The sequence below is a fragment of the Mesoplodon bidens genome (genome assembly GCF_964165515.1).
Source record: "Mesoplodon bidens genome assembly, chromosome: 2".
In the NCBI taxonomy this organism is placed as follows: domain Eukaryota; kingdom Metazoa; phylum Chordata; class Mammalia; order Artiodactyla; family Ziphiidae; genus Mesoplodon; species Mesoplodon bidens.
The window spans coordinates 24,048,685-24,074,685 of record NC_138177.1 but is presented as its reverse complement, the minus strand read 5'-3'; the positions used below and the strand labels follow the sequence as shown (position 1 = coordinate 24,074,685).

Sequence of the window (26,001 nt, the reverse complement as noted above, 5' to 3'; positions counted from 1 at the left end):
GAATGGATAAACAATTGTGGTATGTCCTTATAGTGAGATATTATTCAGCCACACAGGGAATCAAGTACTGATATATGCTAAACATGGATGAACCTTGAAAGCATGCTAAGTGAAATTAATCAGACGTAAAAGGACATGTATGACTCAATTTATATGAAATATCCAGAACAGGCAAATCCATAAAGACAAACTAGATTAGTGGTTGTCAGGAGGTGGTGGGAGGGAGGAGTGGGGCATGCTTACTTCTGGGTGTGGGGGTTCTTTTGGGGGTGATAGATGTATTCTGGCATTAGATAGAGGTGATGATTGTATAACTTTGTGAACATATTGAAAACCAGGGATTTATACAGTCTAAAGGGTGAATTTTTATGGTATATGAGTTATGTCTCAATAAAATTCTTTTAAATGAAGGTAAAATGAAGAGAAAGAAAAATTGAGAATCTGTTTTTAGAAAAAGAAAAAAACTGAGAATCTGTCATCAAGAGAATTAAACTAAAGAAAATCCTAAAGGGAATCTTAACAGGCAGAAAAAAAATACTCCCAGATGAAGCACAGAAATGTAGGAAGGAACACAGAGCTTCGGAAAGGATAAATGTCTTTTGATGACTATATAAAACAATAACAATAATGTCTTGTAGGATATGTTAAGTATGTAGGCTTAGATTACATAACAACAGTAGTACAATGAGTAGGAAATTGGGAAATTAATGTGTTCTAAATCTAATCATTGTCTGGAGGTGGTAAGAATACTAATTTAATACATTGATATTATAAGATGTAATCTTTAGGACAGCCATTTAAAGAAAAGTAGTATAGTGTATAATTAATAAGCTATAGAGGTAGAAAAATCAAGTGATGGGAAATAAAAAAGAATATTGAGCAGATAGGCTAAATAAGAAACGTTAATACACCTAAACATTTAAGCAGTTATACAAAATATAAACTGAGTAAATAATCCAAGTAAAATAAAAAGTTTGTTCACTTAGATAAAGAAGTAAAACTCAAGAATATCTGTTTAGAAGAGATACACCTTTAATATAAGAATATAGAAAAGGTACAAATTTTAAAAAGTTACAAATGAAAACAAAGTGATGTGGCTACTCCAAAATCAGACAAAGTAGACTTTAAGTCAAGAAGTATTTCTCGGGCTTCCCTGGTGGTGCAGTGGTTGAGAGTGTGCCTGCCAATGTGGGGGACACGGGTTCGGGCCCTGGTCTGGGAGGATCCCATGTGCCGCGGAGCAGCTAAGCCCTTGCGCCACGACTGCTGAGCCTGTGCTCTGGAGCCCGCAAGCCACAACTGCTGAGCCCACGTGCCACAGCTACTGAAGCCTGTGCACCTGGAGCCTGTGCTTCGCAACCGGAGGGGCCACCGCAATGAGAGGCCTGTGCACCTCAATGGGGGGTGGCCCCTGCTCGCCGCAACTGGAGGGGGCCTGCGCACAGCAACAAGGACCCAGCACAGCCAAAAATAAATAAATTAAATAAATAAATTAAAAAAAAAGTATTTCTCCATCTAACCACATATAAAGAAAGAAGTGCTAGGATTTCCAATGCTGTGCTGAATAGAAATGGTGAGAGTGGGCATTCTTGTCTTGTTCCTGTTAGAGGAAAAGCCTTCACGTTTTCACCATTGAATTGTATGATGTGGGTTTGTCATATGTTGCCTTTATTATGTTGAGGTACATTCCCTCTGTGCATACTTGTTGAGAATTTCTTTCATAAATGGATGTTGAATAATATCAAATGCTTTTTCTGCATTTATTGAGATGATTATATGATGTTTACCCTTTATTTTGTTAATGTGGTGTGTCACATTGTTTGATTTGCAGATGTTGAACCATCCTTGCATCCCTGGGATAAATCCCACTTGTTCATGGTGTATGATCTTTTTAATGTATTCTTGAATTCAGTTTGCTAATATTTTATTGAGAATTTTACATCTGTGTTAATCATGGATATTGGCCTGTAATTTTTTTTCCTTCCTCCCTCCCTCCCTCTCTTTCTTTCTCTCTCTCTCCCTCCCTTCCTCACTCCCTCCCAACCTCCCTCCATCCTTCCATACCTTCCTTTCTTCCTTCCTTCCTTCCTTTTCTTGTCTGGTTCTGTATCAGGGTAATGCTGGCTTCATTAAAAGTGTTTGGAAACATTCCCTCTTCAGTTTTTTGGAAGAGTTTTAGAAAAATAGGCATTAACTGTTCTTTGAACATTTGGAATAATTCACCAGTCAGTTGATTTAGTTCTGTATATTTGTTTATTGGGAGCTTTTTGATTACTGATTCAATTTTGTTACTAGTGATCAGTCTAGTCAGATCTGCTTTTTTTAAAATTTTCAGTCTTGGTAGATTTTATATTTCTGGAAATTTATCTCTTTCTTCTAGGTTGTCCAGTTTGTTGGTGTATATGTGTTCCTAATGTTCTCTTATGATCCTTTGTATTTCTGTGGTATCAGTTTTAACTTACCTCTTTCATTTCTGATTTTATGTTTTTGAGCCCTCTTTTTTCCTTGGTTAGTCTAGCTAGAGGCTTATTGATTTTTTTTTTTTAATCTTCTCAAAGAACCAGCTCTTGGTTTCATTGAGCTCTTCTATTGTTTTTTTAATCTCAGTTTTATTTATTCATTTTCTTATATTTAGTATTTCCTTCCTTCTACTAACTTTGGGCTTTGTTTGTTTTTTTTCCCCCCTAGTTCTCTTAGGTGTAAAATTAAATTATTTGAGATTTTTTTTTAATGTCTTGAGACAGGCCTGTATTGCTATGAACTTCCCTCTTATGACTGCTTTTGCTTCATCCCATAGATTTTGGTACATTTTATTTGTGTTTTCATTTGTCCCTAGGTATTTTTTGATTTCTCATTTGATTTCTTCAATGACCCATTGGCTGTTCAGTAGCATTTTGTTTAATCTCCATGTTTTTGTGGGGTTTTTTTTCAGTTTTCTTCTTGTAATTGATGTCTAGTTTCATACCATTGTGGTCAGAAAAGACACTTGATATGATTTCAGTTTTTTTTGAATTTATTGATACTTGTTTTGTGGCTTAACATGTGATCTATGCATGTGAGAGAGAATGTTACATGTACACTTGAGAATGTGTATTCTGCTGCTTTTGGGTGGTGTATTCTGTATATATCTATTAACTCCATCTAGTATAATGTGTCATTTAAGACCAGTGTTTCCTCACTGAATTTTCTGTCTAGATGATATGTCCGTTGCTGTAAGTGGGGTGTTAAAGTCCCCTACTATTATTGTATTGCTTTCACTTTTTCCCCCTTAGGTCCGTTAGTATTTGCTTTATATATTTTTCATGCTCCTATGTTGGGTGCATATATATCTATAAATGTTATGCTTTCTTGGTGGATTGAACCCTTTATCATTATGTAGTGCCCTTGTCTTTTATAAGTCTTTGTTTTAAAGTCTTATTTTGTCTGATATGAATATAGCTACACCACCTCTTTCCATTTCCATTTGCATGGAATATATTTTTCTATGCCTTCACATACAGTCTGTGTGTATTCTTACTTTTGAATTGAGTCTCTCATAGGCAGCATGTAGATGGGTCTTCTTTTTATCTATTCAGCCACTGTGTATGATTTTTGATTTGTGCATTTAGTCCATTTGCATTTAAATTAATTATTGATTGGTATTTACTTATTGCCACTTTGTTAGTGGTTTTCTGGCTGTTTTTGTAGCTCCTCTCTGTTCTTTCTTCTTCTCTTTCTCTCTTGTTTGCTGGCTTTTTTTAGTGTTATATTTAGATTCCTTTCTCATTTTATTTTGTATGTTTACTATAAGTTTGTGTGTGTTTGTGTGTGTGTGTGGTTACTGTGAGGTTCACATACAGCATCTTAAGTATACAGTAATCTTTTTTAAGCTGATAGTAACTTTTTCAAAAGTTTTAAATTATTACTCCTCTGTCATCTTTTATATTTTTGATAACACCTTTTCCATGTTTTAATATTATGCTTTCCTTAACTAATCATTGTATTTTTAATTTTACTATTTTGTCTTTTAACCTTCATACTTGCTTTGTAAGTGATTTATCCACTACCTTTACTATATATTTACCTTTTCCCTTTTGTATGTTTTCTTATTATTAATTAGTGTCTTTTATTTTCAGCTTACAGAAGTCAATTTAGCATTTCTTGTATGGCTGATGTAGTGGTCATGAACTCCACTCTTGCTGAGTTCTGAATGATAACCTTGATGGCTAGAGAATTCTTTTTTTTTTTTTTTTTTTTTGCGGTACCTGGGCCTCTCACTGTTGTGGCCTCTCCTGTTGCGGAGCACAGGCTCCAGATGCGCAGGCTCAGCGGCCATGGCTTATGGGCCCAGCTGCTCTGCGGCATGTGGGATCTTCCCGGACCAGGGCATGAACCCGTGTCCCCTGCATCGGCAGGCGGACTCTCAACCACTGTGCCACCAGGGAAGCCCTAAGATTCTCTCTTTACCCTTAACTTTTATCATTTTAATTATAATGTGTGTCACTGTGGTTCTCTTTGGGTTCATCTTATTTGGTACTCTCTGGGCTTCCTCAACTTGTATGTCTGCTTCCTTCCCCAGATAGAGAAGTTTTCAGCCATTATTTCTTTTCTTTTTTTAAAAAATTTATTTATTGTATTTATTTATTTTTTGTCTGGTTGGGTCTTTGTTGCTGTGTGCGGGCTTTCTCTAGTTGTGTCGAGTGGGGGCTACTCTTCATTGCGGTGCTCAGGCTTCTCGTCGCAGAACACAGGCTTCTCTTCTCGCGGGCTCTAGAGCGCAGGCTCAGTAGTTGTGGCACACGGGCTTAGTTGCTCCACGGCATGTGGGATCTTCCCGGACCAGGGATCAAACCCATGTCCCCTGCATTGGCAGGTGGATTCTTAACCACTGCACCACCAGGGAAGCCCCAGCCATTATTTCTTAAAATAATTGTTCTGGCCCTTTCTTTCTCTCTTCTCCTTCTAGGACCCCTATAATGCAAATGTTATTCACCTTGATGTTGTTCCAGAGGTCCCTTAAGGTATCTTCAATTTTTAAAATTCTTTTTTCATTTTGCTGCTCTGTCTGGGTGATTTCCATTGCTTTGTCTCAGCTCACTGATTCATTCTTCTGCTTCATCCAGTCTGATTTTGAACCCCTCAAGTATTTTTTCCATTCAGTTATAACTTCTGTTTGGTACTTTCTTATATTTTCTATCTCTTTGTTTTTGGTTTGTTTTGGTTTGATTTTGGGTTTTTTTTGGCTGCACAGTTTGTGGGATTTTAGTTCCCTGACCAGGGATTGAACCCGGGCCTTAGCAAAAGTACCAAGTCCTAACCACTGGACTGCCAGGGAGTTCCCTCTATCTCTTTGTTGATGTCCTCACTGTGTTCTTTCTTCTCCCAAGTTCAGTGAGCCATCTTTACAGCATTACTTCTAACTGTTGTGTAAGTTGCTTATCTCTGTTTCATTAAGGCCTTTCTCTGGAGATTTGTCTTGTTCTTTAGTTTGGAACATATTTTTATGCCTCATTTGCCTATGTTTGTCTTCACGTATTGGGCGAAACAGCTACTCTTCCAATTTTGAAAGAGTGGTCTTGTGTAGGAGATGACCCATGAGGCCCAGAAATGCCATTTCCCCTGGCTATCAGTGCTAGGCACTCGAGGGATGGCACTCGTGTGGGGTGCATGCACCTGATGGCTGTGGCAGAGCTGTGGCTGCTCTGCAGGGAGGGCAGGGTGTGTTGCACTTGCCTGGCTCAGCTGCTGCATAGGGTGGGCAGGGTGCAGGGTGCTCGTCCAGCCCCATTGTAGTGTGGCTGGTGTGTGTGGTAAGTGGGGTTCAGGGTGCTCACCTGACCAGGTTGTGGTGTGGTGTAGGTAGAGCATCCCTCCTGGTGCTAACAGGCCAGAGGGAGGACACCAAAAATGTCATTCATCAGCTCCGTCATAAGCAAGTTAGAATGTTGTTGCAAAGCCTGCCAGTGCTTCTGTCCCCAGAGAATGTTCCAGCTGGCTCATGTCTCTCTGGCAGCTACTTTAAGATTAGTAAGTGGGTCTCCCTTGCTTATGGTGTAGGTGCTTTCCAAACCATTCCTTTTGCACTGGATCTCAGGGTGAGTGGGTCTGTATATGACCCCTTTAATAGTGGCTTCTCCCTTCCCTTTGGTTCTGTGGTTCTCCTGGATTTAATTCCCATTTGTTTGCTAAATCAGATGTTTTGGGGGGTTACCTTTCCTGTGCCAGACCCAAGGGTTGGGGTACCTCATGCAGTGCTCAATACCTTCACTCCTTGAGGAAGAGTTCTATGTATTTGGAATCCCTGCTAACTGTGGGTAACTGCTCCTGGGCTGGTGTCCCAAGTAAAACCATGTCTCTGCTTCTCCTATCCCTCTCCATGTGTCTCTTTTATCTTTTGTTTCCAAGGTGTTGTTCATCTAGTTCTCAGGTCCTTTTCAGAGGAAAACGTCTCCTTATGTAGCTGCACATTTGTTGTGTTAATGGGAGGAGGTGAGTTCAGGGTCTTCCTATGCCGTCATCTTTAACTTCTCCCAGAAGTTTACTTGATATTACTGGTTTATTGTAACAGATACGACTCAGGAACAGCCAAATGGAAGAGATGTATAGGGTAAGGTATGGAAGGAGAGGTATGGAGCTTCCATGCCCTTTCTGAGTGTGCCACTGTTCCAGCACCTTGATGTGTTCAGCAACCTGGAAGCTCCCAGAAGCCCTTCAATTAGGGGTTTTTATGGAGATTTCATTACATAGGCATTATTGATGAAATTGTTGGCCATTAACAGCTCAACCTCTAGCCCCTCTCCCCTTCTCTGTATGTTGGGGGTGGGGCTGAAAGTCACAAGATTCTAATAATGGAGTAGTCTTTCTGGCAACCATCCCCCCACGCTGAACTATCTAGGGCCACCACTCATCTCCTTAACATACAAAAGAATATTATAACTCCACACATTCAAAGGGTTTTAGGAGCTGTGTGCCAGGATCTAGGGACAAAGGCAAAATATTTAGTTTTATTATACGACATCCATTATAACTTTGTATTGTCTAATTGACAGTTTTTATGTATATAGAGCAAAAATGGACAGAACTAAAAGGATAGACATATCAATTTCATAGTAGGAAATTTTAACACACTGTTTTCATAGCTGATAGAAGTAGACAAAACTCAGTAAGGAATAAAAGATGTGAACAACAATTAACAGACAACTTAACTGACATAGTACACTATGCTCAACAGCTGACAAACTGTTTACTATGTATTAGTATATCAAGATGCAGTAGATTTTTTTGTATATGGACCTTGTATCCTGTGACCATTTTAAATCCATTTATTAGTCTTAGGAGATATTTTTTACATGTATGGCTTCCTGTTAGATTATCTATGTTGTGTGCTGTCTGGTCTTTATTTCCTGTTCCTACCTGCTTTACAGTTACCAACATGAAAATTCAATCTCCAGAGTTTGGCAGAAACCTTCATGGTGAAAGCCAGCTATGCTTGCTTGTTTTTTAGTATTCTTAGATGCACTTAGTTTTGATGCTATACCAGTTTCTTTCATCCTAGTTCTGAAATATGTTTAAAAGGTGATTTTAATAGTTTTTCATATTTACTATGTTCAGAAAGCTCATTCAAAGTATCTAACCTTACATACATACCACCAAAAATAGAAGTGTTTATTTTTCTATATGAATTTTAGACTCAACTTGTCTACTTAAAAAAAGTGTTATTGTCATTGGATAATGTTAAATTTACAGATTAATTAAAGGAGAATTGATACCCAGTCTTCTTTGGGATTACAATATGATTTATAATTTTTGAGAAGAAAGATGGGCAGTTTTCCTAAACTTTTGGCTCAATTACTAGGTATTTTTTCTTCTGTTGCTGTTGTTGGGATAGTTTACTACCATTATATTCTGATTTTTTTTCTTGGAAAATATGAAAGGTATTATTTTATATATACTATTTCTTTAATATTACTTCGGTTACCAGCTACCTTACCAAAGTACCTTGTGGTTTCTGATAGTTTCCTTTTTACTTATTCCTTTTAAAGTATACAATTATATCTTCTGGCAAAAATGCAGACATTTGGAATATACACTGAGTTTCTTTATGAGCTCTCTTTAGTCTTTGAGTTTATTAATTTTGAGCTTTAACTCCCTATGTCATTGCTCTTACCTGTGCCTTAATTTTCTCCTGTAATGTAATTTGGGCTATGGTTTCTCCATTCTTGTCTCTATCTAATCCCATTTTATTCACCCTAGATTTCAGGAATTCTTTAAAATATCTAATTCATTGATGGTATTCTTCTTATTTTCCAGTGTTGTAATTTTATTCCTTTGAACAACATATATTTTCTGTAATTTCATGAGATTGAGAGTGAAAGAGAAGTAAATGAGTGTCCCTCGTTTACCATCTCAAAGCCATCTTTAAATACTAACAAAAAGAAAACATCAACAAAAGTCAGTGTACCTGGCTCTTGGTGCTTCAGTAATTGACTATTTCTTGACTGGTCTGCACAGCTGAGGTTCTTTATACTACTTAAGTGTTTCCATCCCTTGAGAATCCCAAGCTTCCCTGTTCTGCATCTACATACCTTTCATGAATGTCTCTAGTCCCTGTACTCTAGAATCCTGGATGTTTTTGATACTTTTTATTTCTGGGCTATAAGACGTTGCATCCATGTAAGGACATAAGGTTCCAGTTACTCTTTTCTCTTTGCCTCTGGGTTTTAACCAGTATGTTGGAGCCAGATCAGGTTCAGTGTTATCAGGATCCCCTGTTAAAAAAGATTAAGACATGAACTTGGAGCCAAGCTGGAGACTTCCCACTACCTTCCCTCAAATGTAAACCTTTGTTCCCCACTTTGGATCTCAAAGTAGACAAAAATTTTGTATATCCAACTAGCTGAATTGTTTCCAGTCAGCCTTAGAAACTCATTTGCTAGTGGAACAGAGTCATATTAAGATATGGGCTTCTAGGCTGATTGCTAGAGGACAAGTCTTGAGTCTTAATCCACTTGTTAATCGTGGACAGAAGTGAAGGAGAATTACTCACCTTTGTTTTTCAACACTTGTCTCTTGAGTCTAATAGAGAGGGTAGAACCTTCCTTGCTTTAAAGATAGACTATTTTCATTCACTCCATATTTGAACTCTAGGAATAAAAAAGCAGCAGGATAAGTTTTACAGAAATGGGAAGTAGAGCAGAGTGACTTTGCCCAGGCGCTCACCTTTTATTGATACAGTTCCTGCAGATACTTTGAAATGACTCATGTGTTATATTTAAGGCCAGTATTAATGGATATTGTGTTTTCAGAGAAAGTGGAGGTCATCCCGGCCTAACAAAATATATTTTGTTATTACTGTTGCTTCTTTAAAATCATTACATATTTGCAAATGAGTGAAAGAATTGATGGCAGAATGCAATCAGTGAAAGAACTGAATGGGAAAATGGAATCAGTAGATTAATGAGTTTATAAAAATGGGAGTGAAGATATAAGATACTTTTATCTTTCTAATAGGGAAGGTGAGAACCTTGTACAACTTCTTCCTAGCACTTATACTTTTAACTTTTAAATTCCTTATTTCTGTGTTTAATGTTTGTCTTCACCAATAGACTCTTAGTGAAGGCAAGGACTGAGTTTCTTTATTCATTATACTCAGTACTTAGCATGATACTTTTAAATATAATAATTTTCCTTATTGGAGATTAAAAACAGAAGAATGAAGTTCTTTTTTTCTTTCATGCTTCTCTATTTTGACTAATGAAAAAAATACTTATAAACCATATACTATAATCCAAACATGTTCCATACCCTTGATTAGGATCACAGCCTAATCTACAAGAGGGAAAGGTACACAGCATTGAGATCTACTTCTGTAATTTTGGGGGCATTTCTTTCCAATTTTATTTCTATTCATAGGTAATAAAATTGGGATAGTTTTATAAACATTGATATCTAACCAGCTTTTCTAACCAAATATTTTAAGTCTTTTCCCCATATGTTGAAACATTTCTTTTAAACCTGATTTCTAGTGGCTCCATAGAAGTCCATTATGTGGAAGCTCTGTAATTTATTTACCAATAATGTTAAGCTGGAATGTACGCTCCATGAATATAGGAATTTTTTCCCTGTCAGTTCACTGCAATTCCCCAACACCTACAACAGTGTCTAGTACATAGTAGGTGCTTAATACATAAAAAATGATGAAATATTTAGGTTGTTCTATTTTTTTCTATATTAGAAATAATGCACTCCAAAGCATTTTTGTACAAAATGCTTTCACTGTATTTCATATGCTTTTCTAAATAATTACTTCTAGAAGAAACTTCTAGAAGAGGACCTTGCTGGTTGAAAGGATATGGACAAACATGATTTCAGAGTTGTTTTCTCTATGAAATAATGTTATCTGTGGCTTTTTTTTTTACACTTTAGTTTTATAAATTTTCTATAATAATTATGTTCTAAAAGAATCAAAATAGTTATTTTATTCTTTTAAGTGCGTTTCTTTTATTCAGGGAGCAGTTAGTAATCTTGTGCCTGGAATATAGGGTTTTTGTTGGTGGTGGTGAAAGATGAGGATTGAAAGTTTTCTTGGGCAGATGCAGTGAATGATTTGGTATGCTATTCTAAGGAACGTTATTTCATAGGAATGGGAGTTCTACCAAAGGTTAATAAGCAGAGTAGTGATAGAATCAGAATGATAAGATACATAATACTGATAGTGTAGAGGAAGGATTTGGTAGAGAAGAGACCAGAGGGAGGGAGATCCTGGATTTCTCACTCTTTAGCCTCCACGTCATTCAATTAATCACTGGGGTTTTTTTATCCTAAGTATTTCTTGAATTTCTTCTTCTCTTCCTTAGTTAAGTCCTCAATATCTTTCACCTCAGCTACTGCTGTAATCTTCTCATTTCTTTCCCTGCCTCAGAACCATTCTCCACAGAGCTATTAAAGTGATGGAGCTACAACCAAATATGAAGAATGGTTCCCTATTATCTACATTTTAAGGTTCTAGTTGATTAGCGTGGCATACAAACTTTTCCATTATTTGGATCCTTCACTTTCATTTCTAGCTATTCCCTGCTGTGAAGAAAACCTTTCCTAAGAAAGAAAACTGCCTATTATCCCTGATTGTCTTCACCCCTGTCCCCCGCACAGATAGCACTTGCTTCTGTGCCTTGCTCATGCTGCCCCCATTTCCCAAAATATTCCCTCTCTCCAGTCAGACCTCCCCTTGGTCCCCTTTTTCTGGGGCTCACTGTGTAAGACTCATGTCAATAACCTCTTCCAAGAAATGTTAACATATATATTCACAGATTACATACCTCCCTCCTTTCTCCTGCGTTTTTGGCTTAGGAATCTCTCTTCTGTGCTTTTTATAGGACCTTGTTTTTACCTTTCCTTTCACGTTGTACTATAATTATCTGTTTAGTTATGTTTCCCACACTGGACTGTGAGATTTTTGAGACAAAGGGCTCTTTTATTTCTTTGTATTCTCAGCAGTTAGCATAATGTCTAACATATAGTAAGGTGGTCAAAAAGGAACCTATTATCATTTTTCAGATGAAATAATGAGGGCTTGAACCAGGCCAGTGGGCAAGAAGGATGGGTGGGATAGACAGATTGTTAAAGAAGTCACTTTGGATGTCAGTGATAAGTTAAAGGTAGAAATCATGGATGATTGAGGTATGCAACCTGAGTAAATGAGTTTAACGTGCAGGTTTTTGACTTGTTAAATTTGAAATATTTGCTGAACATTCTAGAGAGATGACTAATAGGTAACTAGAAGTATGGGTCTACCTATTAGGAGATAAGGATTTAGGAGTCATCAGCGTAGAGATATTAATTAGGGCATATGGAATAGATAATACAGGTCAGGAAGGAGAGGAGATATAAAAAATGTGGAGTAGGGATCCTTGGGGAAAATCATTTAATAGGTTACAGAAAAAAGAATAAGTAGGGAAGTATATTGATTGTCAGTGATGTCCAATAGTGAAGAGAGGTTGAAACAGATGAGAATTGAGAACAATATATTTTATTTGGAATTTGGAAGGTCATTATTGATCTTTGAGAGAGTAATTTCAGTCCAGTAGAGGGAAATAGCAACTAGATTGAAATAGGTGATTGAAAGAGGCTGAGAAACGAATGACGAACAAGTGGAAAAAGCAAGCATATAGTACTCTTTACAAATGTGCTTTATGGAGAAATGATACCTTGTGGAAAAAGGCATGTGATATCACTTTCTTGAGGGGAAGGTGGGATGGCAATAAAGTTTTTGTTTTATGTTTTGTTTTTGGATGGGAGATGGTCATGGAAAAGTTTATCAATTGGTGTTCAGGAGCCATAAGAAAGAAGGCTTGAAGTCCAGAAATAAATCTTTAATGGAACAAGGGAAAGAAGAAAAGGAAGGGGAGAGTCTGGCGTTAAGATCTCAGATGATACTGTTATCCTTGCAAGTGGTGGGGACACTTCTTCCTTGGGCTCAAAAGGAAAAGAAGTAAGGAGAAGTAGAAATATAGAAACATTTAAAGGTGGTATGAGGGAATGTGAAGGATCTATTTTCTGTGAAGTAGGCTACCAGGTCATTAATTGCAGGGCAAGGTTTGGATAGGTCAGGGATAGGATAGATGGTGGTGGCAGGGTGGCACAGGTTATTTTAGAAGATTGGTAAAGGACAAAGGATTAATGGTGAGGCTGCAGATAGGTTTAGGGCTCAGTTGAGATTGAACTATGGAAAAAATAAAGCAATAATTTAAATACTTAAATAATATGTATATTTGTTTATATATATTTTTTCCATAAAAGGGACTGAAGAAAAGGACAGGGCCCTGGAGAATTGCTTATAGTTACTCATTAGGATTAAGTGAGGCAGATAGTTAAGGACAGTGATATTTGCTCTATAGTCCTAATGCTTGGAAGAATTGAAGAATGGGTGCAGGGTCAGGAGTGGGCTGCTGCAGACAGCAGTCTGGCTGTCAGTAGACTAAGTCCTTCCTGGTCATAGGCCAGTGTGATCCAGAGTCAATTCAGAGTATTTAATGCATGACTGATAATATTTGAGATTTAGTATGAGAAGGTGCCTTCCTTCCTTTTCTTTTCTCCTTTCTTCCTTCCTTTCTCTCTCTCTTTCTTTCTCTCTCTTTCTTTCTTTCCTTCTTTCTTTCTTTCTTCCTTCCTTCCTTCCTTCCTTCCTTTTTTTCTTTCTTTCCTCCCTCCCTCCCTCCCTTCCCTCCTTCCCTCCTCCCTCCCTCTCTCCTTGCTCTGTATGTATATCAATTAAAGTATGTAAAATAAAAGCAACAAATAGATTGTAGATAATTTACTCTATTTTAAGACACAGTGAATTTTGTACAGAAAAGTAGTATTGGCTGGTTTATGAGTTCTTACTGCTTATTCATTCCTGGTTAAAATATCTCTGGTGGCCTTACATACCCTGTAGTAGTTATCAACTTATAGATTTCAAAATGCAAAGACAGCCCTAAGGAGAATTTTTTTTTCTCCAAAGTATTTTGTCTTCTATCAGGAATTTGTCATTAGGTATTACATAGACCCAGTGGATAGGTTCATCTCTGGCATGGATATCTGACAGAAACAGCATTTCTCTCAATTATGCTTTTTCTTTAAAAAAAAAAACAAACTCTGAAAATGAAAGCATAATTTTATGTACCTCCTACAAGAAATGCGTAAATTATGGGAAATAATAAAGGAGCAAGATATAATTGAAAATCAACAGCTCTATGAGTTAAGAACCTTCTCTCTACGACTCAATTGTTGTCAGTTACTGCTTAACTTAACGCTGGGTTTTCCTTTTTGCTTTCAGGAAAACCTTTAACTTACGCCCTGGGTGTTGCCTGTCCACAGTTTCCTGGTGGCTCACCGCTTCTGCCTGCTCCAGCCTTGCTCCGGCAGCTTCAAGGCTTCTGGGCTTCAGAGCTTGTTGTGAAAGCTTGCTGCTTTGGCCTGCTACCCCTGCTTCAGGTGTCAAAAGCTTTTAATTAGCTTGCTTCCTCTAATTACCATAACTAGGCCCTAATGTGTCTGCATAACCTAGTCTTAGGGTCTGAAAGGAGAATTATTTTTAGCCGTTCATTCTTCCTTAAAAACTCTGTACCCTGGCTCTCCTGGGATTCAAGGGAGAGTGAAAGACGTTTGAAGTTATATTGCATGATTCACCTTTGAAGCCTCTGTATATGGGCTAGTCTTCAGTCCATAGGGGCACACTGGCATGGGCATACTATATTTTTATAGCCAGTGTCTGCTTTAATTGGTCAATGCCTATGCTGTACCAATTTCTAAATATTTTGACTATCACTACTATATGTATAAATTGCAACTCCATAGAGAGGATACCTCTAGCCGGTTTAGTGAACTCTTTGTAGTGTTTTTAGTTTGCTTGTTAAAGAGACTCAGTATTTTTTTTAGTAAATATTTTCAGTACAGACTGATCACTAACAGAACAGTTTATAAAAAACAAATACAGTGATTTCCATACATATTAACAATGATCACCATTCACATGACAATAGGAATCAAGACTATAGGCATGATGAATGGGAAGATCTCTTCAAGAACCTGGAGAACTATTCAGTACTCATAGCAGTAAATAACTCTAGCTCTGTAATCAAGTAGTGAGGACTGTAGAACCTACTTTAGAGTGGTGTAGGAATTGATTTTGGCAGTATATGTATTGTGCTCAGCCCAGTGCCAGTCACTGTAAGCTTCCTATAAATGAGTTGTTTTTGTTTATTATTATTAATAATAAGTGATGGTAGACATTATACAGCAGAGATAAAAAGGAGACAAAGACATGGAGCAATAAATAGTGAACAGTAACAATACACAAAAGATAATAAAAGCTAAGTTGTGAAGTTGAGACTTTAAAAGCCATACATAATTGTTAAGAGAGCAACATGAGCTGGAATAATCTGGTACACACTTAAACCTTAAGATACAGAATTGTATCTCTTTTATCATAATGCCTTATTTTTATATGAGTTTCAGTATCAACTTAGTAGTGTACTTGAAGCTGAGCATATTGATGCCTTTCAACTTTCTATGTATATACACTCATATAGATTACAAATCACTCGTTATTTATTCAGTAAATATTTATTGCATACCTATTGATTCCCAAGCACTGGGCACATACTAGTGAACAAATGAGAAAAAAATAATACCTACCCACATAGAGCTTATGTTCTAGTGAGTGAGGCAAACAGTAAGCAAAATACATAAATAGAATATACAGTTTGTTAAGTAAAAAGAGCTAAGGGGAAAAGGAAGCAAAGAAATGGGATAGAAAGTGTGAAAGGGCAGAATGACATTTTAGGGAGGGAGGGAGAGAGCAAACCATGTAGCTATAGGGGGGAAAGACCACTTGAGACCTACAGAATAATAAGTGGAAAAACACTAAGTTGAGATTGAACAAGGTGATCAGTATGTTTGGAGAGAGTGATCTAGGAGGAGAGTAATATGAGATCTGGGAGACCACAATATGTTGGACCATGCTACTTATAAGTTATAGCAAGGACTTTGACTTTTACATGGAGAGAGATCAGAAACTGAAGTTTTGGAGCAGTGTGTCATGATCTGAGCTAGTTTAAACAGAATCACTGTGGCTGATGTTTCGAGAACAGATTTTGGGCTGTGAGAGCAGGAGTAGAGCGGCTAGGTAGGATAGTCCAGGCAAGACATAATGGTAGATGGGAATGGTATGGACTAGAGGAGGAGGTAGGGCAAATTCTGGATATATTGAATGTAGACTAGATTTGCAGAACTGCATGCCAGCTGCTTCTTGGATATTGAAATTCTGTTTAATATAGTATGATCATTCCTAAGTTATATGTTGTATCTATAAGTGATGATTCTTAAATCGTGTTTAAGAACTCATTCATTTACATTTGTCACCTACTGATTTTTCTGTAGCGTTTGCAGTTTTTCTACCATCATAGTGCTTTTAATATGCTGTCTTTAAAGACAACAGCTCTATATTTGGTGTTTTTAAAAACATGTCTTTGATCTGTATTAAATTTATAATCTTCCCGTCCATACTAAATGTACTTTTCATTTTGATCAAATTATATAAGAAAGGACATTTTAACGTACTACCCTCTTATATGTCAGTTAGCTGTGGTTCTTGAACATCTAGAACCTGAAGTTAGATTTCTAGGAGAATCTTCTCCTCCTTCTTCTTCTTTACTGAAATGAACGTGAAAATGATCTGTAGTGTTAAAGGAGAAAAGCAAGATCAGTTTTATTTGATCACTTCATCAACTTCATATTCTTGTCTCATCATGTCATCAATTTGATAATTTAAGAATATTTTCTGAACTTACTTTTAAAAAAATTGAAGTATAGCTGATTTACAATGTTGTGTTGGTCTCTGGTGTACAGAAAAGTGATACAGACACATATTTTTCATATTCTTTTCCATTATGGTTTATTACAGGATATTGAATGTAGTTCCCTGTGCTATACAGTAGGACCTTGTTGTTTATTTTATATATAGTAGTTTGTATCTGCTAATTCCAAACTCCTGATTTATCCCTCCCTCACTCCGTTTTGCCTTTGATAACCATAAGTTTGTGTTCTGTGTGAACTGACATTTTTATTTCACCACATCCCACCGCATTCCAGAAGAGTTTTTAGGCAGCTCATGAAACTGTTGTAAGATAGCTTTGAGAATGTTTTTCACCCTGCAGCAGCGTGGCATTCCTGATTATCACATAGATGTGTAGTATGGGTCTCATTTTGGCCATTATCAGCCACACTATAAATACCTCAGTAATTAGTGGTCATTCCATTATCAGGATGAGGTATGGTATTCCATACTATCCCATCCCATGCTTCAAATTTTATATGTTCTGTCCAGAAAATGTAGAAAGGGCAATAGAAATCATATCCCCTAGAAATACCTGATTTTTAAAATGTTTTGATGACTGTCTTTCTCAGAATAAATATGGCATAGAAATGTATAGCCATATACTTTATATAAAAATATTAATTTTAGTGTACAAATTTTAATGAACTTCTTTTAAACAATATATTGTGAACTTTTCCCTATTAAATAGTATTCTTTAACAACATTTTCAAGAATATTAATAATTTTCTATTGTTTGTGATATATTCAGTCACTTTCACCTTTCAGAATATTTAAGTTATTTACAATATTTTACTGTTGGAAACCACGTGTAAATATTGTGGCTTAGTTTTTATTTGTATATATATATGTTCATTTGAGGATATTTCTAACTGTATTTCTATGTTGATGTATGTGTCATGGGTATAAATTTATAAAGTTAGAAGTTGAAGAGATCAAAGCTTCTTATTTCCTAGTTACAGAAATTGAAGAAATTAGGATGTATAACGTCTACCACATATTAGTGATAGAGTAAACAACAGTTGAGAGATTGGGCTATAATGTGCTTAGTGCAATGCTTGACACATAATAATAGCTACTGCTTATTGAACACCTATTAAACACCTATTGAACACCTATTAAAACGCCAGACCCTGTTTTAAATATTTTATACTTGTGTATAACCTGAGTCTGGCTGTAGAGTCCACGCTATCACCACTGCCCTGAACAGCCACAATAGGTGCTAGCTCAGTGTTTGAGTGTTCAGTAAGTGCTAGCTTATTTCTACTGCACAGCTCTATAATCCAGAGGTGGTTTTGGTTCCAATATTATTTGGATTTTAGAAAGATAATTTAATACGTATACTCTGTTTTATATGACAGTCCATTGGGGTTTTGAGCAGAACCTCATAAGCAAATGCATTGGTGTTTATGCAATGAAGCATGTTTATCTTTACACTGAGATTAAAAAGAAAACAAAACTCCCCCAAAATTATGCTTAGCCTGATGTCAGTATATGTTGCCAAATGAATTGTGAAAGCCCTTTGGCTTTTAGAATTGCAGGTAAGGGATTGTGGACCTTCATAAAACTCTTAGAAGAGTAACTGGCATTTAGAACACACTCTATATGTGTTGGTGAATACTGCTACTACTATACTGGTTATCATCAGATACTTATATACTCATAGGCATAGAAAATTCGTGAATCACACAGTGCTGGGAGGAGTTCTTTTCACACCACATGACCTGAGAAGGGCAAATCTAAGTGTTGGAGTCTTTCAGCCATTCTTCTCTAAATCAGAATAAGAGAGGGCTTAAGGGATAGCCGTCCTTATCTCTTCCCTGTCTTAAATGTAGGCGTGTCTAGCTCTGTGCTCCTATCCTTCCATCTGTTTGTGCTCCCAATTGTGCAGCATATGATTTGAGTCTACAGAATAGTGAAACTTGCATTTTCAGACTTTCAGAGATCCTAGTGAAAAAAATATTTCAAGTTTTTCCTTGCTCTTTATCACAACACTCCCCCCCTACCTTTTTTTGTGGTGAGAACATTTAGATCTACTTTTCTAACAACTTACAAGTATATAATACAATGCTGTTAACTATAGTTGCCATACTGTACATTAGACCCCCAGAACTTACTCATCTCTCATCTTATAAGTGGAAATTTGTATCCTTTGACCAACATCTCCCCGTTTCCCTCAACTCCCAGCCCCTTTCACCACCTTTCTAGAATTAGAATTCTAGAAATAGAATTTTCTGTTTCTGTGAGTCCACCTTTTTCAGATTTCCCATAGAAGTGAGATCATACAGTTTTTGTCTTTCTGTTTCTGGCTTATTTCACTTAGCATAATGTCCTCTAGGTTCACCCATGTTGTCACAAAAGCAAGATTTCCTTCTTTTTTATGGCTGAATAATATTCCATTTTCTTTATCCATTCATCTGTCATTGGGTATTTAGGTTGTTTCTATATCTTATACAGCCCCTTTTCTTTAAACATGAACCAACTGATCCATCATTTCTGCAGATATGACCAGATATGACTAAAGACTAAAGTGACTGTATGTGAATTTGAGATATTTCTTCTTCCTTCCCACCATTTTAATTGATGAGAAACTGTAATCACAGTCATTAGTATAACCATTTATGACAATTACCAAGATGTATTCTAGTTTAGATAATATTATAGTATTATACACTGATTTTAATTATATAGTCATATTATTGTTATTGCACTCTGATCCAAAAATAAATTTATTAAATGCCCCTGATATGTACATTTTCTATTAAGATTTAAAAATTTTTGGACTTGAGTTTAAACCTATTCTCTATGCTTAGAACTATCCTTTTGAACTGTTTGAAGATATGTTGTATATAGTTTGTTTTCTCCTTCTGCACATTAGAGTAGTATTTGTCTTCCCCCTACTCCATCCGCCCCCAGTAAAGGCTGGAAACAGCCTCTGTCTAATCTTATGTAGTTCAGTCTCTGCTCTATGGCATCCCAAGTGAGCTGCAAGGGCCCTTTGAGATTATCTAGTCAAACTGAGGGAGAGAAGTAGAAACAGAAATGTAATCAGTTTGTTGAGAGTGAAAATAGGGGATTACTTATTTGTATTTGACAGTTTTTTGATCCATAACTAAAATACAAAATACAGAAATATCTGTTTTTTTTTTTGTCGGAAAGGTATGTGTGAAGTCTGCAATTTGTAGATGTGTTAGCCTTAATTGATCTTTAGGTTGTGTGTGTGTGTGTGCGTGTGTGTGCGTGCGCGCACGTTGGGGGTTGTGGTATAGTATGTAAGAATATGTGGCGTGTCAGTTTATGGCATACTGTTTGATCCCCATGAAACATGTTTGTTTTGGCAGCTGGCTTTCCCTGTAGCATCGCGTTGGAATTTGGCATGCAGTGTTTAAGCTCTAGTTATTTCATTTGGTACATTTTGGTCAATTTCTTAGTGATAGTAGATATTGAGTTTAAATTCCAGAGCAGAAAACTTGAAAACGAGAATATAATATACAATCACCAACCGACACCATGTTCAAAAACACAGTTGTTTGTTTGGCACATGTTCACTAATGTAACTTTTTCAACTGACAATATTATTTGATTTAGGATCTTAGAATTTGAACTGCATGGAAATCTGATAATTTTGGTATTTATTTTTTTTTACAGAGAGGAAAAAGGAAAATGGATGACTGAAAAAAGTATTATTTGTCACATTTTAAAAGTTGTATTTCCTTTCCTAGGTTGCTGTAGTGAAACTAAAAAATGCAGATAAAGTATTTGCCATGAAAATATTGAATAAATGGGAAATGCTGAAAAGAGCTGAGGTAAGATTCTAATTATTGGAATATTTAAATAATATTTTAGAAATATTTTTAGAGAAAAATAAAATTATAGAGAGCCCATAGGTCTTTAAGTATCATTTAGTAACCTTTTATCTATGATGGCATTATTTTTTAAGGCCTAAGAGACAAATTCAGTAATTCACAATTATGATATAGTTATGATGAATGTTACATTTTTGATGCTATTTTAATATTATCTGAAAACCAAATGGAAACCCTTTGAATGTCAGGCTTAGACACTTATGTTAAAAGGATGTGTGGAAACCAGTTTCTTTTGTAGGAAGAAATTTTGTAGTGATTGATATCCAGTTTGATATAACTTGTTTATATTATTTATCTGTATTCTGCTATAAGCAAATTCGGCAGGAATTTTGAATATGGCCTGTAAGAATTCTGTTTATTGCTGACTGTGCAGTTAAATTTATGTTTTGTTTTATATTATTAAAAATGGGAGTAAAATCTGCTGTTGCAAGAGTTGTCAGCATTTTAATCTTGGTGCTAGATTTGAGGGAAAGACTGACTGGAATGATGTTAAAAATATCTAATAGCCGATATGTATGTCAAACCTGACATTACACGTAAATTTGGGGAGTGGTTCTGGAGGTCTCCTGCTGTTCTGGGTTATAGTGAGTTGTTATAGGTAGGGCATTCAGGGGCCTCAGGGAAGCAGAACTTACCGGTGTGGAAATATTTTAATATTTTAACTTACAGAAGGATTATACTGCTGAGTAGGCTGAGTGTTAGCTCTAGAGGGTAGTAAGATTCATAAGAGGATAATGAGAAATTAGCCCTTAGAAATCTTTCTGTATATACCAGTACTTGTAGCAACCTGAAAAACAGCAAATACATAGGGAAAAGCAAAAATGGTTCCCATGATGATAGATACATACTGTGGTAGTGAAAGTAAATACTTCAATATTTCTTTCTTTTAGAAAATTTGAAGAAATAACAAAACACAAAGAAGAAACTAATAATCACTTGTATTCCATCACTTAGAATTAATAACATTTTGGGCAAGTTTTGCTTTCAGTCTTTTTTTTCTATTTGCCTACTGAAAAAAACTGCACACATGAAATTACAGATATATTCTTTGTAAAACAAGTAATAGCACATTACAGATAAAGCTAAAGTACTCTTTGACTATACCCCGCCCAAGTCCAGCCCCTCTCTACCTCCCAGAGGTAATTACAGAGGTAATAAAATCGTGTTTAAAAGAGTGTCTGGAAAGTTTTATGTCACTCTCTGACATATGTGCCAGTGCCCGTTATATTCAATAACTTCAATATTTACTTTTGTATTTCCCTAAAACTGATTGCCTTACTGTCACTGGTCATATTTTCCAGGTAGTAACCACTGAGATTGAGTTTAGTATGCAGTCTATTTATTATGGGGTGCTTTTGAAATTGACATTGACAGACGGGAAAGGAGGTGAAATACGATTTGTCAGGGAGAAGTCAAGCTGCCCCTTCAGCCTCTGTTGATCCAACAGGGATCCGTGGAGCAGAAATGGTCCTTCAGAGTTGTCCTGCCTTGGGCCAAATGGTTGACCTTTATGCACTTGCCTCAGTTAGTCATTGGATACAGGCTGCCTCCAGAAGGACGTGGCCTTGGACTAGTAGGCTTTCGGTGGCTGAGACAAAGCCTGGAGGGCTGACAGCATTGCCAGCAGTTGGAGCAATAAGTCTTATTATTAAAAATTAGTAAAGAATTCTGTTCTAATTGTTTCACAGAACTCATAATTGTAGTGGGTTAGTGTTCCAGGGTTAGAACTTTTAAAAAATTTAATTAAAGTTTGTACTTACTTTTTATGATGTTGGATATGTCAGGGAAGAAATTTTTTTTTAACATCTTTATTGGAGTGTAATTGCTTTACAATGGTGTGTTAGTTTCTGCTTTATAACAAAGTGAATCAGTTATACATATACATATGTCCCCATATCTCTTTCCTCTTGCATCTCCCTCCCTCCCACCCTCCCTACCCCACCCCTCTACGTGGTCACAAAGCACCGAGCTGATCTCCCTGTGCTATGCAGCTGCTTTCCACTAGCTGTCTATTTTACGTTTGGTAGTGTATATATGTTGGGGAAGAATTTTGAAAAGAAAGTGTAACTGCTTTAACTTTCATTACTCACTGAAGGAAGTGGCAAAATTGAAGATAAAACGGGAATAATTAAAAATTAAATATTATTTTGTTGAATTAAAAATCATTAATATGTTCTGTTTCTGGGGCAAGATGGAATAGATGTGCTTCTTCCTATCTTTCCCATTAAGTACAGCTAAAGACCATGGACATTACATATAAAACAGATATGCAAAGACTCTGAAAGGCAGAGAGAAGGTGGAAAAGCTAGGGGCCTTGGGACCCAAGGAATGTCACTCATTCCGTGAGGTCAGTATTATTCTGTTGGAATAACCAGATAAGGACCATACAAAGAAAGTTAAAGTTCAATATGCCTCATGAACATAGATGCAAATATCCTTAAGAAAATATTAGCAAATAGAGTTCAGCAATACATAAAACAAATCATACACCATGATCAAGTGGGGTTTATTTGAGGGGATACAAGTCTGTTTCAGTATTTGAAAGGAACTTGCCTCAAACTATTTGAAACTTTCATTTTTTAGGAAGAAATTCTACATTGAAACTTTTAAAGAGGAATTGATTTTAAAGTAGGATGGAATTATATTTCTGTGATTGAATTGTCAAATCCTTTTTTAAAAAAACATTGAAAAGAAACCCATTCTGATCATTACTTATCTAATTTGGGAAAACTGGTCCTACCAATGATGCTTAATGAATTATAAATGAGCAGCAAAATTTCTTACTTTTTAAACCTGCGTATAGTTGATACTTTAGAACACTATTCAGAGATTTACCTCCAAACTGTTTGTCATATTTATTTCTACTTAAGGTATGTAACAGATATATAATTAGTGGGACATGGATTATTTGAAGATACTAGGAAATTTGTCTCTTTCTATACCTGGCAGATAGATAATTAGTAAATAATCTTATAGTTACAAAGATTAATGTCTCTAGAGATTCATCATTTACAAACTTTGTTAGTATATCAGCAATCCCTTAACTTCTCCTAATCTATTCTGTGAATTTTACTTTCAGTCCAAATTTATTCAACTCTTACTGATTTCAGTCATATAGGAGATGGCTTCCTCATTTCGTTGGAAGATGCAGTGTAGTTTACAGAAATGCTCTCCATCTCAAGAGTCAAACCTTTCCAAGGCTCAGTTATCTTATTTGTTAAATAAAGATAATTGTCTCTATACGATAAGTGGAGGAATAATATATCTTAGTTTAACTGTGATAGTACTGGTTTATGCTTGTTGTCTTACTATTTTTGTTATTGTTGTTAGCCCTGTTTTATTATTTTTATACATGTATGTGCCAGTAGTAGTAGTAGCAGTAGTGGTTAACAGTAGTAATGAATTGAGGTCATTAGATTGGAACTGCCTCTACTTCCTGATCTGCTACGTATAGTAAAAAAAGAAAATGCAAGCACTCTAGAAAATAGCAAGTAAAAAAATGAAAACATTTTTTCCCCTCCCTCAGATGTCCAGTCTTTCTGTTGCAAGTAAATCATTATTAAGAGTTTCTTATTTATCCTTAATAGAAAATTTTACTATATTGGAATCATATTAAAAGACTGATTTTTTTCACAGTGCTTTTATCACTTAATAATATATATTGGATTTTTCCATTTCCATATTTATACATTTACCTAATTCTTTTTTTTTTTAAATAAAGTATTTATTTATTTTTTATTTTATTTTTGGCCACGTTGGGTTCTTGTTGCTGCGTGCGGACATTTCTCTGGTTGTGGTGAGCAGGGGTTACTCTTCGTTGCAGTGCGCAGGCTTCTCATTGCAGTGGCTTCTCTTATTGTAGAGCACGGGCTCTAGGCATGCGGGCTTCAGTAGTTGTGGCTCGCGGGCTCTAGAACGCAGGCTCAGTGGTTGTGGCGCACGGGCATAGTTGCTCCGCGGCATGTGGGATCTTCCCGGACCACGGCTCGAAGCGGTGTCGCCTGCATCGGCAGGCGGACTCCCAACCACTGCACCACCAGGGAAGCCCCCTACCTGATTCTTTTTAATAGTTTCATTATACTGAATGGATATATTGTTTAGTATGATGATTTTTTTTTAAACATTGATGGGCATTTAGATTATTTCCACCTTTTTACTATTTTTATTTGGTTATTTCACCAAATCTAACTATGTGTGTTTAGCAAAGAGAAATTTCAAAACAAGAGAGAAAATAGTGCATCAGAACTAGTCACGCCACCTAAGAAGTATATACAATGTAACATAGAAATAGAAAGGGCTATGAAATACTGTTAATCAGAGATGTTGCTGTTGGCTACCCTGAGGTACTCCAGGTTGTGTATGCTGAGGTTGAAGGGATTTTAAGGATAATTTTTACGCTAAGGGATTTTCACGTCCTGCTGACTCTAGAATTTATCTACTCCCCAGATTAAACTCCTCAGTAGTGGAATTCCTGGGTTGTGTGGGACGGGTATACCTTTAAACTTTGATAGCTATTGCCAAATTGTCTTCTAAAAAAAGTTGGATCAGTATATCTTTGCACTCATAGTATTTAAACATGTCTGTTTTCTCACACATTTGCCAACTGTGGATGTTATCAAATGATTTATGTGACGTATCTCATGTTTGATTTGGTCACCAAATATATATTAATATGGAGATTTAAAAGTAAATTGATGCTTTGGTGTGTAAGAGCTGATATTTGAAGTTCTTGCATTTTGCAGTTTAAAATTCCACCTGTTTATCTATCTTTTTTAAAAAAAAACTTGACTTTTTTCCCCTCAAATATTAGCTTAGAGAGAATGATTCAATTATTATTTGAAAGTCTTCTTCTGTGGTAATACTTCATGGGTGAGATAAGTCTTTATTACTTATAAATTAGAAGCCAAAGTAGATATATCACGAATGGATTTTCTCATTTTAACATGTGATTTCCAAGTTTTTGGGCAATTTGGATATTCTGTATAAGAATAATGATCTGATGAATGCACCTATGGATCTAGGGAAGAGAATCATGTGACAGTCTTGCAGAATTATTATCATTTATATATGGTCTGTACTAACTTCTCTTTCAGCATAGGTATTCCTTTTCTTCTTTCTTTTTAACCAATAACCCATTAAGGATAAAATTTAAACAGTATGTAACTGAATATTAACAATGTAAAACTGCACAACACTCAAAACCATCACTGTGCAAGCAGAATGTTTGGTTGAATAGAAACTGAGTGACAGAATATGAAGAAGCTATATGGTCTCCAGTACCCTCTCATATTGTGATTATCGCATTCTTAGAGACCCAAATATTCTTTTTTTAAGGGAGGATTTAAAAAAAAATCTTACTTAGTTTTTTCAAAAATGTAATTGAAATGGACATTATTAAATGTCTTTATATTGAATCCTTGGTATACATGCATCATGGTTGGGTTAATATTGATCTAGAACAGGGTTTTTCAGCAGTGGCACTTTGAGGCCAGATAATTCCATCTGGGGGCTGTCCTATGCATTGTAGGATGTGAAGCAGCATCCCTGGCCTCTTCCCACTAGATGCTGGTAGCATTACCCCTCACCCCTCCTCAGCTGTGACAACCAACTGAGGACAGTGTGATATACTGAAGCAAAAAAGGAGACTGTGCTTCACATCTAAACTAAGTATCCGAGGCATTAATAGGAATAGTCTCTAATACCTAAGTATGTATGGGTAAAATCATATGATATCTGAGATTTGCTTCAAAAAAATCCTCTGTGTATATACATATGTGTGAGTGT

The 26,001-nt window shown here is 36.2% G+C and overlaps 1 protein-coding gene across 20 annotated transcripts in view; it reads left to right on the top strand.

The window, feature by feature from the left end:
• The window catches only part of CDC42BPA (CDC42 binding protein kinase alpha), a 323,580-nt gene that overhangs the window by 76,529 nt on the left and 221,050 nt on the right, over window positions 1-26,001 (top strand). For all 20 annotated transcript variants that reach the window (XM_081225007.1, XM_081225002.1, XM_081224995.1 and 17 more), the window contains exon 3: window positions 20,074-20,157. In XM_081225007.1, the coding sequence (XP_081081133.1) occupies window positions 20,074-20,157 (84 nt within the window). The remainder of the gene's footprint in view (window positions 1-20,073; window positions 20,158-26,001) is intronic.